This window comes from Rattus norvegicus, chromosome 2, assembly GCF_021556685.1.
Source record: "Rattus norvegicus strain SHRSP/BbbUtx chromosome 2, alternate assembly SHRSP_T2T, whole genome shotgun sequence".
In the NCBI taxonomy this organism is placed as follows: Eukaryota; Metazoa; Chordata; class Mammalia; order Rodentia; family Muridae; genus Rattus; species Rattus norvegicus.
Window position 1 is genome coordinate 13,846,708 of NC_141535.1, and position 15,393 is coordinate 13,862,100.

The window sequence follows — 15,393 nt, forward strand, 5'->3', positions numbered from 1 at the left end:
TGCCCAGGAGGAATTGAGCTGTGAGTTTTCAATAGCTAGGGCTGTTGGAATCTGGAGGACTAAGGATCTGAGACAGGCATATGAGTGGTACTTACTCCACTGCATTCATTATCCCCTGAGGTAGTGTGTCTTGGCTTATGACATTTTAAAGAAATGACATTCTTTTTTGCATATACATAATCATTTTATTTGCTTTCTTTAATAAATATGAATTTAAGTATAAACTCAATGTTCAAATATTTCATTCACAATTTTTGATTTTTGGTCGAAATCAATGATATTTTCCCTTGAAAATGTAACACAGCTCTCATCAATTGCACAGACCTTTTAAATGGTTTGTATTTTTTTATTGACTAGAAAGATACCTAAATCACGAGTGGTGTTGGGAGGTAATCAACAAAACACATTTTTACATTTTCCTCAAACACCAAACCAGAAAATGAAATAATTTTACTACAGATTTAAGACCCGTGGTTTAGATTGTTCTTTATAGTTCATAATCTTCACCAACACAAGACAATGAAACTAAACCAAACTATAAAAGAGACAAGAAGCTTGTGGGATATATGACTGCTTTTGTGACTTCTGAAACTGATTCATGGGATCAAAAACTACTAATGAAGTAAGGGGTCTATTCCAGAATTTTGGTAAGCGTTAATGGTATTTGAACTATGTAATTGTGCTGTCTCTCACAGATTCTTTGTGAAAGTACCTTATAGTAGCTCTGACAAATCTTATCACAAGTTTGCTTTTAGTTTTGAAAGTCAGACACTATCTGTAGGCTTCACTGGGCCAAAAACTGGTTGGAAAGACTGGGATTCTTCTGGAAATGTCTAGCAGACATACCCAGTCTTTTGAAATTGGGAAACAATATTGCCATCTACGAAGTTTACTTTGGCAAACTGCACAACTGAGTTATAAATCATCCTGCCAAAGTCTCATAACTCTTTAAGTAATTTATGCTTTTGCATTTGGTGGTGTTCATCACTGTCCTGATGTCTGTCACTCCTGCTTCCAGGGACATCATTATTCTTCACTGTTCGATTTCGGCTTCTAGCATCCATGACTCAGGGGAATGCTTCTCTACATCTCTGTTTTCAAAACCATGATAACAGACTGAGCCTTAACAAGTCTTTTCTGGCTCTGATCACAGGTGGGTAAAAGTCCTGTACTCGTCAGAATTAGACATTGTGATTAGACTCTGTTCCCTCTCATGACCCATTTTAACATTATATCTCAAGGTGTGGATTCTAATTTGACTCGTAGACATCTTTTCCCCTATTAGGTACCATATTTATGGTTTCAGGATACCAAGATGTAGCCTTAGCTATTATTCTACCTATCATACCACTATGATCTATGTACAGCCTCCAGAACAGTCACTTATGAATCACTGGTAATTGTACAATGTTTAACTTAACTTCATATCTGTGCACTAAATAGTTAACATTAAATATTTAAGAAATAAAAGTACTTAATTTTATATTTTAGGCAGAGTCTCACTACTAGTCCTGGCTGGCCTGGAATTCACAATGTAAAGAACTCAGAGATCCGATTGTATGTCTATTGGGTGCTGGGATTAAAAGTATGTAGCACCACGCCCAGCAAGTTCTTCATTTCTCTACTTTGGTTTTGGGAATGCTACCATTTAGCTATTACTTTTTAGTTCTATCCCAACTCTCTAGTCAAATTTCTATCTACACTCCAGGCTTAACTCATACACAGCCAATTACCCAGTGTCCTTCCTTCACATACAAATTTAGATATAGTATTTCCCTTTTCTAACACCTAGCCCCAGTTTATTGTATTTATGCCTATAAGAACTGCTTGGTTAGCTCAGGAGTTTCCAAGTTTTCCACAATAAGACTTCGTTTTACGCATCAAGTATTTATGGAACACCTAAGTTCCAGATATTTCATTTGGTACAAATATTCGTGTAAACGGAATTGTGGCCTTGAGGACAGTCGGTCTAGCAGCTTGGTGATCGAAGTAAGCTTCAAGAGGCTTGGTGGGGAGTGGAGATAGAATGCACACACAAGGTTTACAGCACTAGAAAGTGAAGAGCAGAAGCAAACAAATACATTGCAAGTCGCACAGAAGAAAAGGATGGTTTAGGTAGTCTCACTGTACATGACCTAACAAAACAACAAAATGAAAAGACTAATCCAGTCTGCCTTAAAATCACTTGGGAAAGCTGTACGGGGAAGAATGCTTAGCTTGGTCGTTACTGAACTAAGATTGGAGAACATCACCTTTAGATTTAAGTTTCTCGGGTGTACCAGCCACCCAGAATTGTACATCTTTTTGTAGACCTGGTTCCTCAATCACTGCTCCGTCTGAGCAGGCTGCTTGTGCCGTGCCTTCTTCCCCTTCCTTCGGTCGACGCTGTGCACGCGTGCTCGGAACTCCAGCACCATGTCACCCGTAGAGCCTAGCCTTGCCTGCCTGAACCCCGCGTGGTGACTTAACAGGCGCGCAAAGGATTCAGGAAAGCATCTGGCCAATCCAAGGGGTCAGACAGACAGCAGGGCGAAATGTGTACTTGACTGACATGAATGCTGACCAATGGAAACAGAAGACAATCGACGCTTCCGCCCCAATGGGCCGGCTGTTGGCAATTTCGGCCAATCGCACCCAGAAACTTCTGTCAGGTGGGTGGTCCCCGAGGCCGTGGAGGTTGGTGGCTGTTGAGCGGTTCTCGTGGTAAAGTCCTTGAGCGGAACACCTCTGTCGGAAGAGAAAATGAGTTTAGCTCTGAGGTCGGTAACGAGGAGGCCGCGCCTCCGTTCCCCAGAGGGGCCAGGGAGGGCGTGGAAGGGAGGCCGAGTCGGGAGCGGACGAGGAGTGCCGAGCATCAGACCTCGGCGGTCCCCGCCTCCCACAGCGCCGCTCCCCGAGTGAAGTCTCGCGAGGTTTCCCTCACGCATCTGCGGGTTTCGGGCCTGGCCGCCTGCTTCCTCCGGAAAGTCACAGGAGAGCTCGCCTTTCTGCCCGGGTCCCGTGGCACGCTGTGCTTTGGGCGTCCTGGGTGGATCTCGTTTCCGTGACACCCTCCAGTCACTTCCGGACATCCCCCCTCCCCATTGGCTCCTCACCCTGTCCATCTACACTTAAAGGCGCCCCCGGACCGCGCATTAGCCTGGGGTGGGTGTGTGGCGAGTGTGTGTGTGTGTGTGTGTGTGTGTGTGTGTCCGCGCATTAGCCTGGGGTGGGTGTGTGGCGAGTGTGTGTGTGTGTGTGTGTGTGTGTGTGTGTGACCGCGCATTAGCCTGGGGTGGGTGTGTGGCGAGTGTGTGTGTGTGTGTGTGTGTCCGCGCATTAGCCTGGGGTGGGTGTGTGGCGAGTGTGTGTGTGTGTGTGTGTGTGTGTGTGTGTGTGTGACCGCGCATTAGCCTGGGGGTGTGTGTGTGTGTGTGTGTGTGTGTGTGAGCTGGGGTCACGTGAGAAAGATTCCTGGCTGCCACCGTCACCCGCTCAGCACTGATCTCCCACGTCTGGTCCACCCGGAGGGCGTTCCTGACGAGACGCTGTTACAGTCAGCCGAGTTTTAAGATTTTGAGGTTTTAAAGCTTCCATCTTTTAAAACGTGCTGATACACGTGTTGTGTCGTATCCTCGTTTAAACATTTGGACTGCTTTTTGCATTGGCAGCTCTTAAGGCAGACATTTTCAGATCCAAGTGCCCTTTTTAGATTTCCTTTAAACTTCAGAGTTTTTAAATGAAGACGTCTAACCTATCGTTTACATGTTAAGTGAGAGTTAAAACACTTTTAAACATCACGTCGTGGACTTAAGCACGAGTATTAGATGCTGCGATTCTGGGCGCCTAGTATTTGCATGTTTAGGCCCTTTAATAGTTTGCCTGGCTAATATCAGTGGAATAAAACCACAAAGCACTGTTAGAAATGTATAATCTAAAAACATTTTGGACTTAGAATGCTAAAGTAATCTTTTAAGTTTTATGGATGATTTTTGTAGTAATTGTGAGTTGGTTGTCATTTGTGAATTTCACTTTTGTATGTTTTTTTTTTTGGTTATTTTTATGTTCTTGGTAGATGACAGGAATAATATGTATGATGCTTTCAACTTTGATTAGGATTTCGGTTATAAAAGTACATTTGGACTACAGGACGTTAACTTAGGCTCAGTTTCTTTATGTGCCAGACTACTCTGTTGAAATTTAGAAAATGATTCTTTGTCCTAAGTTGGGTTAAAGTAGACTAAAGGCATTTTTCTGTGTCCTAGAGGTGAGCTTGTAGTAGACAAAACAAAAAGGAAAAAACGAAGAGAACTCTCTGAAGAACAGAAGCAAGAAATTAAAGATGCTTTTGAACTGTTTGATACCGACAAAGACCAAGCCATAGATTATCATGAATTAAAGGTAACAGGGTATTTAAGATCCATTTTTGTTTAACTCAATTGCGTTTGTGCCTGTTGCTTTAAAGTCTACTTTAGAAGCTTGTTTCAGAACTGTGAGGCTGTTTGTAGTGCCCACCCACAGGTGCTACAAGAAAACGGAGTAAAAATGGAGTATGGCTTCTAGAACCTTGTATTTAAGTGTAAGAGTGCATCTTGATGGGAAGTCTAACTTTTCCATTCACCCAGTAAAGGGACAGTTCTTAGCATGTTCTTCCTACAGTTGTTTTCTTCTGTGTGATGATATAGCTCAGATTTTTAACAAAACAAAATTTTTTGGCATATGCATGTGCCCCTGCTGGCCTGTACATCCCCTTGTGTATCATGTGGTGGGCAGAATAGGGCCTGTGTATCTTCCATCACTCTACTCCACTGCCTTGAGACAGGCTATTTCCCTGAGTTGGAAGTTCAGCACTTGAGAGTGAACTCTGGGGATCGCTGCTGTCTCCACAACTATGCCTGTCTTTACATGAGTGATGGGGATTTGAACTCTGGTCCTCAAGATTTTAGGGCGAGAACTCTTACTGACAGTTTTGAAATGGAGAGATCATTGACTTTGCTCAGACATTTGAGATTGACTTTTAATTTTTAAGATAATACTAGCACACTCTTAGAGTACACTCTTCTCTGTTACAAAGGATATAAATTGTCTGATGCCTAATGTTGCTACGTGCAGAAGGAAAATGTCCTACCCAAGGCTTTAATTACTAGTAAAGAGGGAAGGGGAAATTGGTTATGAACACATTTCTCACGTTCAGCCTAGTAAGAAGGATCACATTTTGATCTCTTTAAGTACCCTTAAAAGTTCATTTAGTAGTTTTAACATTATAGGGGTAGAATCTATGTAGCGAGATGATAGACTATTTAAAAGTAATAATAGACTTTGAAGCTTTGGCCTCAGTCTTGAGGTCCTCCTTTAGCTCATTCCCTAACCCACTGTTCTCTTGCTGCTGCTCCCCTCCTCCACATAGCATGAGTTCTTCCTGTCCAGTGTCTTAGCTATTCGTTGTCATTGACCATCACAGATGGGGACTTTGTCTCATAGCTGGAGCGTCCTCATTTCTGACTTGTCTTTTACACCACCATTAATTCCTGTTGTTCTTGAATCCTTTGACTATGTTCGTTGCTCATAAGCTGTTTCTGGCTGTCCCCTGTATGCTAAGTAAAGCTTCCTCCGCTCAATGACCTTTGAATGCTACTGTCTCCACTTCCCACTTGTCCTTAGTTAGGAATTTCTTCTGCCCAGAGCCTCCCGGTCCAGACGGGGACACCTTCATCCCAGTCGTTGTCTCCACGTCCTTTCTTTCAGCTCTTCCTCTGTTCAGTAAGGGACCACTGACTTAGAAGACCTCACTGACTACTAACCCAGCTTTCCTTTCCTGGGACTAGCAGCGGTTTTCTGTGTAAACTCAGTCATCTGAAACTAATTGCACCGCAGCAGCTAATTATACCTGCTCCGCTGGGAATGCCGACTGCTTGCTTGTTTGCTGAGAAAGGATCTTTATATGTATCCCATGCTGGTCTCAAATGTATGACAGTCCTGTTTCAGTCTCTTGAGTGATCAGATTATACAGTTCCACTATGTCAACCATGGATGCCTGAGACTTTTATGCTTTTTATTGCTTTTATGCGCCAAGAGCATATCTGTGACATGTCTCTATATCCCTTATTTGAATGTTATTTGTATTAGTTTAAAATTTTTTACTATATGAAAATAACTACATGATGTGCAGACCCTGTCTCCAAACAAACACATAGCGTTTATGTTGAAGGAGAGAAAATAGTGCTTTCTTTGTTTCAGAATTCAGAAGTTGGAAATATATTTGTATGTGTTATGTAACAAATTATTATCTTTGTATTTAATGCATTGTTTTATGTATTTTTTGTAAACTCTTTAATTAGTTGGTCATATAAAATAGCAAAATGTCAATGAAAATAATTTCTAATTTCAAAATGAAAAACCAACATGGTGTCATATTCTTAACTTAGAGATTAAAAATACAGAATAATTGTGCTTTAGAAATCTATTGTCATCTTTTAAGATGGAAACTTTTTGATAAATCAATGATGCTTCTTTTGTAAGGAGCGCGTTACAATTTGTTTTTCCTTTTTAATCCAAAAGGTGGCAATGAGAGCCTTGGGTTTTGATGTGAAAAAGGCGGATGTATTGAAGATTCTTAAAGATTATGACAGAGAAGCCACAGGCAAGATCACATTTGAAGATTTTAATGAAGTTGGTATGTACTTAAGTCGTCTTTATACCCAGTACTTGTTGGAAAATTATGAGGTTTTTTTTTTTTTTATGTTTTCAAAGAGAAAAAATATTTCCAGCTCTACTGTGAGAATTAGTTTTGACTTGATGATTTCTTTAACAAAGAATTATTGTCAGTTTTTTGGGGGTTTATTAAAATTATGTCACTAAAGGGTGACCAAAATAGTTTTTGTCAGTACAATAGATAGCTTAATATCCTGACATTTAGGAATATCTGTGAAGACTGCTGTGCTTCGTGACTTTTGTTGGTACAGTGCAGAAGAGGGAAGTAGGACTTTGTGTCTTGGTGGGAGACGGGGACATGAAGTCCATCTTGTTAGGTTGACAGTTTGTTAGACTCTGTACTCCCAGTAACCTTGATCTCAGTGAGAGTGCGTGTTGTAAAGCTGAGGTGCTGGCCAGGCTGTCGTGAGGGATGTCTCGGCAGGATCGAAGCAGGAGAAGCTCAGAAATGCCACCTGAAGATGGTAGGAGCTTACTGTGATTGAGTCTTGGGTAGTAATTCTTATCAAGTTACTCAGGCTATATATACAGCTAAGGAGTTTTCAGTAGAACATTTTGGAAGGCTAGGAGTCGGCTACTGTAACTTAAAGCCAATGATACCATTTAGGGGTCATAATCTAAACATGTCATATAGTTATTTTTATATATTAAAAAAATTAAAACTAATACAATTATACATGCACCTAAACCCGCACATTTAAATATTAAAGAAGTAATGTAGGGAAGAAAAAGAAATGGTAATAAGAAGACAGAGGGACTCCCCCCCACCCCGCAATTTCTCCCTTGTTAGGAAACTCCTACCTAAAGTACAGGAGGCAGCAGTTCAAGGACAAATCTTTAGGGAGTAGTGTGCCTTTTTCAAAGGCAGACTGTCCCCACCCAGTCTGTAGGATTGTTTCCTTGAGGAGAGCATGAGCCACCTTTCTCCTCACAGTGTGGGTGGTCCTCAGGTCAATCACAGTACCCAGGTCATTTAACACAGGGCGTTTAGAGAAGCAAGGTGTCTGGACGTAGTGGAAATGATGCTTTCATGACAAAGCTAAAATGAAGGCACATTAAGCACCACAGTGGAGTGTTAGCACAGGCTACCCTGGACCCACATTCCAGGCTTCAGGTCTTGGTTCTGACTCTGACTGTGAAACTTTGTTAGTTTACTTGTCTGTGACTCATTTCCATGTATGAAATGGGGAACAGTGTACTGTGCTGTAGGTTTCTGGGAGGTAAGTGGGTGATTAGCATGTGAAATGTTAAAGACTGTAGTGGATAGTAAGAGCTACTAAATGTTGGTATTCTGATTAAGAATAATCCCAGCACTCAGGGTGAAGAAGTATCCCATTCTCTGTAAGTTTGAGGTCAGGCTACTCTGCATAAGGAACCCTAGGCCAGACGGGGCTATGAGACACTGTCTCCAAGCAAAACACATAGAGTTTGTGTCAGTGGAGAGAAAATAGTGCTTTCTTTGTTTCAGAACTCAGAAGTTGGAAATATATTTGTATTGTTGGGACATTAAAGCATTCTGTTCTATAATCTTATTGTTTTATTTTCTGTTTTTCATTTTGAAGGCTGCTTTAAGCATTATTCATAGTTTTGTGAACCCTATTTTTCATAAGTACAATTTTAAGAACTGTAGTGTTTACTATTGTACTACTTAGGAACAGACTTTCATATTACCTAAACCTTAGCATTATGGACGATGTGTTGTTGCCTAAGGACTCCGTCCCACAGATATCTCCATATCGGGATCTCCCAGTTAAGGGAAAAAAGGGATTACAGTACATTTAGTACAGTGGAAGCTAGAATCATTTGTCTGAGGCTAATGAGTAGCAGGTGTTTCAGGATTTTCTGCTTTTAAGGTAAGGTCAATAGAAGTGAAATGTTTTTACTTCATCTGTTCCTGGCTTGTACTTCTTACATTTTAAATCCTATCTCAAAGGAAATATTACAGTGTTTTCATTTTGATTATTTATCCAACACTGAAATTTTTGCATTTGGCAGGAGGAATGGGAGTTAAAATTACCAAGAAAGTGCATTGAGGAGCTTAGGATTTCAGGGTAGGTGACACTACATTTTGATTCTGTGTGAGAGACATTGTTATCTGGCGTCATGTTTGTGGACGCTGCTTCTCTGCCACCATGTGGTAGTTTAGACTGCGAGCTTAGGACTCCCGAAAGCCTAAAATGTTTCCTATCAGACCTTTTATAGGAAATGTTTATTAAGTCTTTACCCAGGGAATTTAAGTTTTTGCAAAGGGGATTTTTTTTTTAAACTTAAATCTTTAGGGATTGAAGATTTCCAAGAAGATTGTAGGAGTAGCTGAGATGCAGTCCAGACTTAGACGGTGACAAAGCAGAGTGGCACTAGGTGTTCAGCACCGGGAGAGGCTTCAGCTCATGCAGTCCCTTCTATGAGGGATCATCAGTGCACTGCAAAGGCAGCCTCAGTCAGACTGATCATTATACCTAGTGAAGTAAGATGGGACTTCAGTCAGCGGAGTTTAAGGAACGGGAGACTGTGTTTTACAATGGTAGCTGATGAGAAGATTGAAGATGAGCTGAAGGGGATTTTGGAGGCAGAAAGTTCCAGACTTTATGGTCAAGGTTGTTGGTGTGAAAGAAAGACGCTCCATTTGAGAGTAAGGCAAGATAGTGCCTTCAGAACTGTAGTGTGCAATACTTGGATAATTAAGGGACATTTATGGTGTTGAGGGCGATGCCACTGTTTGAGAGTCAATGATGTAGGTACCTTTCCTTCAGTGGAGGTCTAAGAGGCTATGAATCCCATATGCTGCTATAGAAAGACTTGAAAGTCCAACATTTTTGAGTTTGAAATAAGTATTATATGTTTGGATAGAAACTTTCTAACATCTTTTTTTGAATATTTATTTATGTATTTTTTTTAATGTAGAAGTGCTCTGTTTACATGTATACCCACATGCCAGAAGAGAGTCAGATCCCTTTATATAGATCTCTTTTTAGATGATTATGAGCCACCGCGTGGTTGCTAAGAATTGAACTCAAGACCTCTGGAAGAGCAGCCAGTGTTCTTAACCACTGAGTCATCTCACCACCCTTAACATTATCTTTCATGATTTTGATTTTTTTTAGAATTTGATATTTCCTTACGTGATTTTTATAAGGTCTAATATTTTTGACAGTGTAGTTAAATTGTGTACCTTTGTAATTGGTTTTAGTGTGCTTTATGTCATTACAATGTAAAAATCAAAACAACAGAAAGCAGTTGCATGGACAGAAATCTGGAACTTTGTGAACCAGGAAATGACTTAGCTATGTGTGTATTAATTGCTTTAAAGTCTCCTATTAGACTATAGGTGTGGACCACCATGCCTGGTTTATTTCCATTGAAAAAAAGATGTCTTACAAAGAAGTCGTACTTGTCAGAGAGAAATGGAAGGCGATGGTGTAGAGGAGAGTCACCATAAAATACGTCATGTAGGGTGATGCTTCTGCTGCTCAGAGTTATGGCAGTTAGAAGTCCTAAGAAAAGTGCATAGTGTCAGAGACTATCGATAGGCGACTTTACTGACAAATGTGTCTGAAAGACTGATAGAGTGTGTCAGTGGGATAGTGTGTGGGCATGTTGGCCTCCTACGTGTTGTGGCTTTAAGTGCATTAGTGTTTTAGCCATCTGCCTTCCTGGTTTACCTGTCATGTATGTTACTTAATCGATGAAGAAAATTTCCTAACAGTTTTTTTCCTTGTCCTGTTTTCTTGTTGGGACTGAATTCAAACTAAGTTGAGTGTGTGCCATAGAGTTAAGTGTGGTGTTTTATTTTGGTGTTATGGCTGTAGGTATGCCAATTCCTGTTACTGAATATTTATGAGCTTTGATTTGCATACTTATAGTAATAGACTTCAATTAGTTTTTTGGAAACTTTCTTTGGATAAATTAATGGCGAAAGATAATTTTGGATACATGTGTATTTGACGTAGCGTTAGCTTGACTAGGTGCTTTCTCAGCCAAGTGGGATGAAGGAGCGGGAGACAGGCAGCAACTGGTACGGGACTTTGTTTTTTCACTTGAGATTCAATAAATATCCTAGCACTTTCCATCTACAGGCAGTTGAAATTTTCAGATGAATTTGTAGATCCCAATAAAACCAAGTCACTTTTAATGATAGGATGATAAATGCCTTTTCTTGTAGTAGCAGAATAACATATGGCATTACTTCATAAATGTTTACTTAGATATTTTGAGAATTCTGTCAAGCAGCATAAAATTTTATACTATAGACATTAGGCATTAGTTTTTATTATGACTTGGTTAAAGGCCTATGCTATTAAAATATATAAACTTAGTCTATTGATATGTGCCCTTATTTTTTATATATTAAAATTTAGTTACTGACATCTTTAATGACTCATATCTATTTAACTTGTTTTATTTTGCTGAAATATGATTTAGACCTGCTTCCAGAGGGGATTTAACCCCTATTCACTGATGCTGAAACCAGTGCTGATAACATTTGCATTTACTAACATGTCTTATGCCTGTATTGGCACTGACTTCTGTTAATTTCACAGGCTTAGTTGGATACAATAGAGGAAGAATTAGGGTCTTAAACTAAGCTAAGAGCTTTCACATGGCCAGGGCAAATTGTTCACTTAAACTTAGTGACCTGAGAGAGGTGGTATAGTGTTTTTGTGGACTTAATTATTTTATGTGGTATATTTACATATATACCATATATATGAGTGTTTCGCTCGTGTGAGTTTGCACTTGAAGGGCCTAGGTTAGAAGAGGGTATTTTGGGCCCCTGGGACTGGAGTTATAGACTGTCGTGGTTTGCCAAGTGCTTGGTGGGAATTGAACTTAGATCCTCTGTAAGAACAAGTGTTCCTAACTGCTGAGCCATCTCTCATCCTCAGTTTAATTCTTAACAATAGTAGTAAATATAGTGTATATATGTTGTCCCATTTTTGGCCTTTGTACAGTATAATTTAACTTACATTTATAATACGGACATTAAATGGTTAACATGTAAAATGTGGACTTAGAATTCAGGTTTATTTCTGAGTTTTAGTGATCTACCATGACGTTTAATTATTAGACTGAGTGTTGACAGACTCCTGGGTGTTGCTCTCAATGAATAGCTGATTTTTACATGAATGTCCTCTTTTAACTCTAGTGACAGACTGGATACTAGAAAGAGATCCACACGAGGAGATCCTGAAAGCATTTAAACTATTTGATGATGATGATTCAGGAAAGATAAGCTTGAGGAACTTGCGCCGTGTTGCCCGAGAGCTGGGTGAGAATATGAGCGATGAGGAGCTCCGGGCCATGATCGAGGAGTTTGATAAGGACGGCGATGGGGAGAGTAAGTTCACCTTACTTTTCTGAAGTCTTGAGTTTTGGGACGCCAGTGAGTTCTCCCCATCCCACTCTTTCTTTCCCTTTTAGTTTTAAAGATGAAACTCATGATACCTTAAAGGTTATTTCGAGTTTGACCTTGTACTTCAGATCCTTTCATCCCAGCGTCCTGAATGGTGCGAGCCCGGCTGGATGCCACGCTGTAAGCTTCATTTATACTGAAGCAGATCCTGTATAAGCTGTAATGTGAAATAGCACGCGTACTTCTCTGAAGAGGAAATTGCGCAATTTACGAAAAGTTTAGATTTCGGTGCTTTCTCCCTTAACCTGTTTACACTTCTGAACTATAACTAAATTCGTAGATTTTTCTTTCAACCACTTTTCATTTGTTTTTGTTTGTTTGTTTTTTTCTCTGCTGCTCGGTTTTAGGTCATGAGTTCTATTTAAAATGTCACAGTGTTCTTTCCTTGGCTGCCCTGTGTATGTCCTACCTGTCCTGCAAATACACGCTGGTGTCTCACAGCCTTCCCCGTGTCCTGTGGCTTAGGAGCCTCCACCTCTGTTTGCAGTCTGTCGATTCTATTCTTTTCCTAAATGTGGGTTCTAGCGCTGTCGTTTCCATGCTCAGATGGGAGAGCGGATCCTCACTACCCGCAGAGTAAAGTCCACACATAGTGCCGAGCTTGCTTTATTCCTGCTGCGTCAGCTGTTGTGTATAGAACATCTCCATCCTGAGGACACTGGCTTTGCTGCTTTTTTCTTGTATGTTTTCTAGATGAAGCTACACTGCCTGTGGACTCTTGTCTACTTGAATTCTTGTTGGGAGATGAGCGTGTCATATCCTCATAAGCTCTTCACATGTGCTACTTAACTGGAGAGGTCACAATTCTCATTTCTCAGGTCTGGGAGTGCCTTAAGAGTTTGTAGGTTTGTATCCTGTTCTTCTGTGTCTCCTAGAGTACCTTGTAAATGTTTAAGACTGAGCAGGAGTTCATGGAAGTCTGTCTGCTGCTGAACATCTCGGTGGTCCTAACTCCTGGTTTACCTTCTAGGTGCGTGTTCTCTTCCTGTGCCCGTGATGGCGTTCCCTACCTTGCCTTCGCTTCCTAGCTCCTTTGAAATGGCATACTTATAATTTACAGTCCAAGTCTTGATTTGTTTATGTCTAAAATTTCCGCACTAATGATTTCTTTTGTAGTAGTGTTTCCCAATACTGTTTGATCCATGTTTTATAATATATTACTTTAGGTTTCATCCATTTGTTCTCTGTTTCAAACTGAACATAATTATTGCACCAACTCTGGGGTTACTTTATTAGATTAATTCTGGACATGTGCCTATGTGCCTTCACTAAGCATTTTCTGAGCCACTTGAGAGTGACTTTAGCAGGGAAGTGACCTTACCCACTTACTAAGAACATGACTCTCCAGTGTTTTAGCACCCAGTGCCTGAGAATGATCCTTTCTTTCATTCAGTTCGGAACAGTTTTATAGTGACATTTATTCACTTCTGTGTGATTCACATGTGTATGTGTTTCGATGCATTTCACAATACCTGTGTGATGTTGGCCTTCATTTGACACCTGGGAATCAGAGTGTGGCTCAGTAAATCACTGTGTAGGATTTCCAGAGAAACAGTCTAACACACCTCTGGCACTTTACTTTTCAGACGAGGACGATGGGGTGCAGACTGGTATGGACAGAACTGCGACTAGAAGCTGGGTCACTGTTTTTCTGTGACAGATTTTGCCATAATAAGAATTGCCATTTATAGCTTGTGCCTTGCAGATTTACTAAGTCTGCTTGTCCATATTCTCACCTGGTTCGCAGAGGAAACTTTGTTTGCTGCACATTGCTATGTATGAGAGTATGTGTACTTCTTAAACATAACATTTAGGATTATTCAGTCCTGTTTATTATAGGCTGTTGTCTTAAACACACCTTATATATTCAAGTTCCTTGCTAAAGTTTATATATAGTTCTAGTAAAGTGCCAAGTAGTAAGCAGGAGTGATTATTTTCTGTATGTGTAGTTTTCTTGTTTTATAGTTGCTGTGTAATAATCTGCGTTTTCTTAAATTATCTTTCTATTGATGTTTTTGAGCTTACATGGCCTGGCTTCAGTTTCTTTTCTTTTTTTTTTTAAAACAAGCTTTCAAAATCAACAATTTGTTATTTTTTTCCTAGTTTCAAAATGTTGTCATTCTTTAGCATTGTGTTAGTTCACATGCATGGTATAGTCAGACTTACTTAGCAAGGGAAGCCTTACTTAGATGTATTAGTAATGATGATAAAGAGTGCTCGTTCAACTACTGTATTAGAACTGTCACTTCTTAAACTGTTTGTGACAAATATTATGTCTGAGGCTAGCTTTTATTGTAACAGATGTCATGTGTTGTTCCTACTTAATCTAATAGAATACTCATTTATTTATAATGCTTATCACATTTGTATATATATTTTTATTTTAGAAGTTCCTTTGAATAAAGTTATGTTTTGACTTGTAAGATTTTCCTATATTATAAAGTTTAATACATTGTAAAATGACGATTGTGTTTCTTGGGTTAAGAAGGTTTCTATGTCTCTAATGTTTGTGTTGTCTTTCTTGCCACAGTAAATCAAGAGGAATTCATTGCTATTATGACTGGTGACATATAAAGAATTACAAGACTGAACACCAAAATGTTGTGGTTACCATCTCTCTTCTCTTTGTGTGCCTGGAGCCCTGTTTAAGAAAACAAAACAAAACAATCCAACCTAGTTCTTTTTCTGAAAGGAACAAACCAAGCATCCTTTGTATGTATATTTCAATACTGTTAAGTTTATGTCATCAATGTAGTAGTTGACTTCACATTTATAATACATGTTTATATAAAGCTTTAAAACATCAAATCATGTGGTGTATATTATTTGGAGGCTTCTAAATTTATCATTAGTTAATTGCTTTTATTTTCATGCACAGTTTTTAGATATTTATTAATAAAATACTTATTTTATTAGTATCTTATTGTTTGGTTAATTTTTTATTTTAGATTTCTGATATCTGTTAACAATAGAAATCGTTTTTTAAATTTCCCCTCTGCAAACTCCCTATCCATCTCCCCTTACCCTGTTTCTAAGAAGGTGCTCCCCCATCCACCCACCATTAGCCCTAGCATTCTTCTACTCTGGGGCATCAACCCTTCATAGGACCGAGGGCCTCCCCTCCCATTGATGCCAGATAAGGCCCCTTCAGGTCCTTCAGTCCTTCTCCTAACTCTTCCAGTGGGATCCCTGTGCTCTGTCCAATGGTAGGGCTCTAGAATCTGCATCTGTATTAGTCAGGCTTCTGCAGAGCCTCTCAGGAGACAGCTGTATCAGGCTCCTGTCAGCAT

At 39.8% G+C, this 15,393-nt stretch overlaps 1 protein-coding gene across 9 annotated transcripts; it reads left to right on the forward strand.

Annotated features, from left to right (window-relative positions):
- Nucleotides 1-2,310: 2,310 nt before the first annotated feature.
- On the forward strand, nt 2,311-15,021 carry Cetn3 (centrin 3). Of its 9 annotated transcripts, none has more exons than XR_015658254.1 (6): nt 2,566-2,651; nt 4,245-4,380; nt 6,538-6,652; nt 11,837-12,028; nt 12,797-12,948; nt 14,634-14,911. XR_015658254.1 is itself a non-coding variant. In XM_087615101.1 (5 exons), exons 1-5 carry the CDS (start codon nt 2,566-2,568, stop codon nt 14,675-14,677), a joined length of 573 nt encoding a protein of 190 aa, XP_087471227.1. In that variant the 5' UTR covers nt 2,311-2,565; the 3' UTR covers nt 14,678-14,911. The 9 variants fall into 9 exon arrangements, 6 of the variants coding, with proteins under 6 accessions (XP_087471227.1, XP_087471240.1, XP_087471245.1 ...); XR_015658255.1 differs by having other exon boundaries at nt 2,647-2,759; XR_015658256.1 differs by lacking the exon at nt 2,566-2,651 and adding an exon at nt 3,107-3,560.
- The last annotated feature ends 372 nt before the right edge of the window (nt 15,022-15,393 follow it).

Bases quoted from the DNA above. Each gene is read 5' to 3' on its own strand.
- Cetn3 (XM_087615101.1), top strand. From the start codon at position 2,566: ATGGAAACAGAAGACAATCGACGCTTCCGCCCCAATGGGCCGGCTGTT. The intron at 2,652-4,244 runs GTGGGTGGTCCC...TCTGTGTCCTAG, and splicing joins CACCCAGAAACTTCTGTCAG to AGGTGAGCTTGTAGTAGACA. The intron at 4,381-6,537 runs GTAACAGGGTAT...TTAATCCAAAAG, and splicing joins TAGATTATCATGAATTAAAG to GTGGCAATGAGAGCCTTGGG.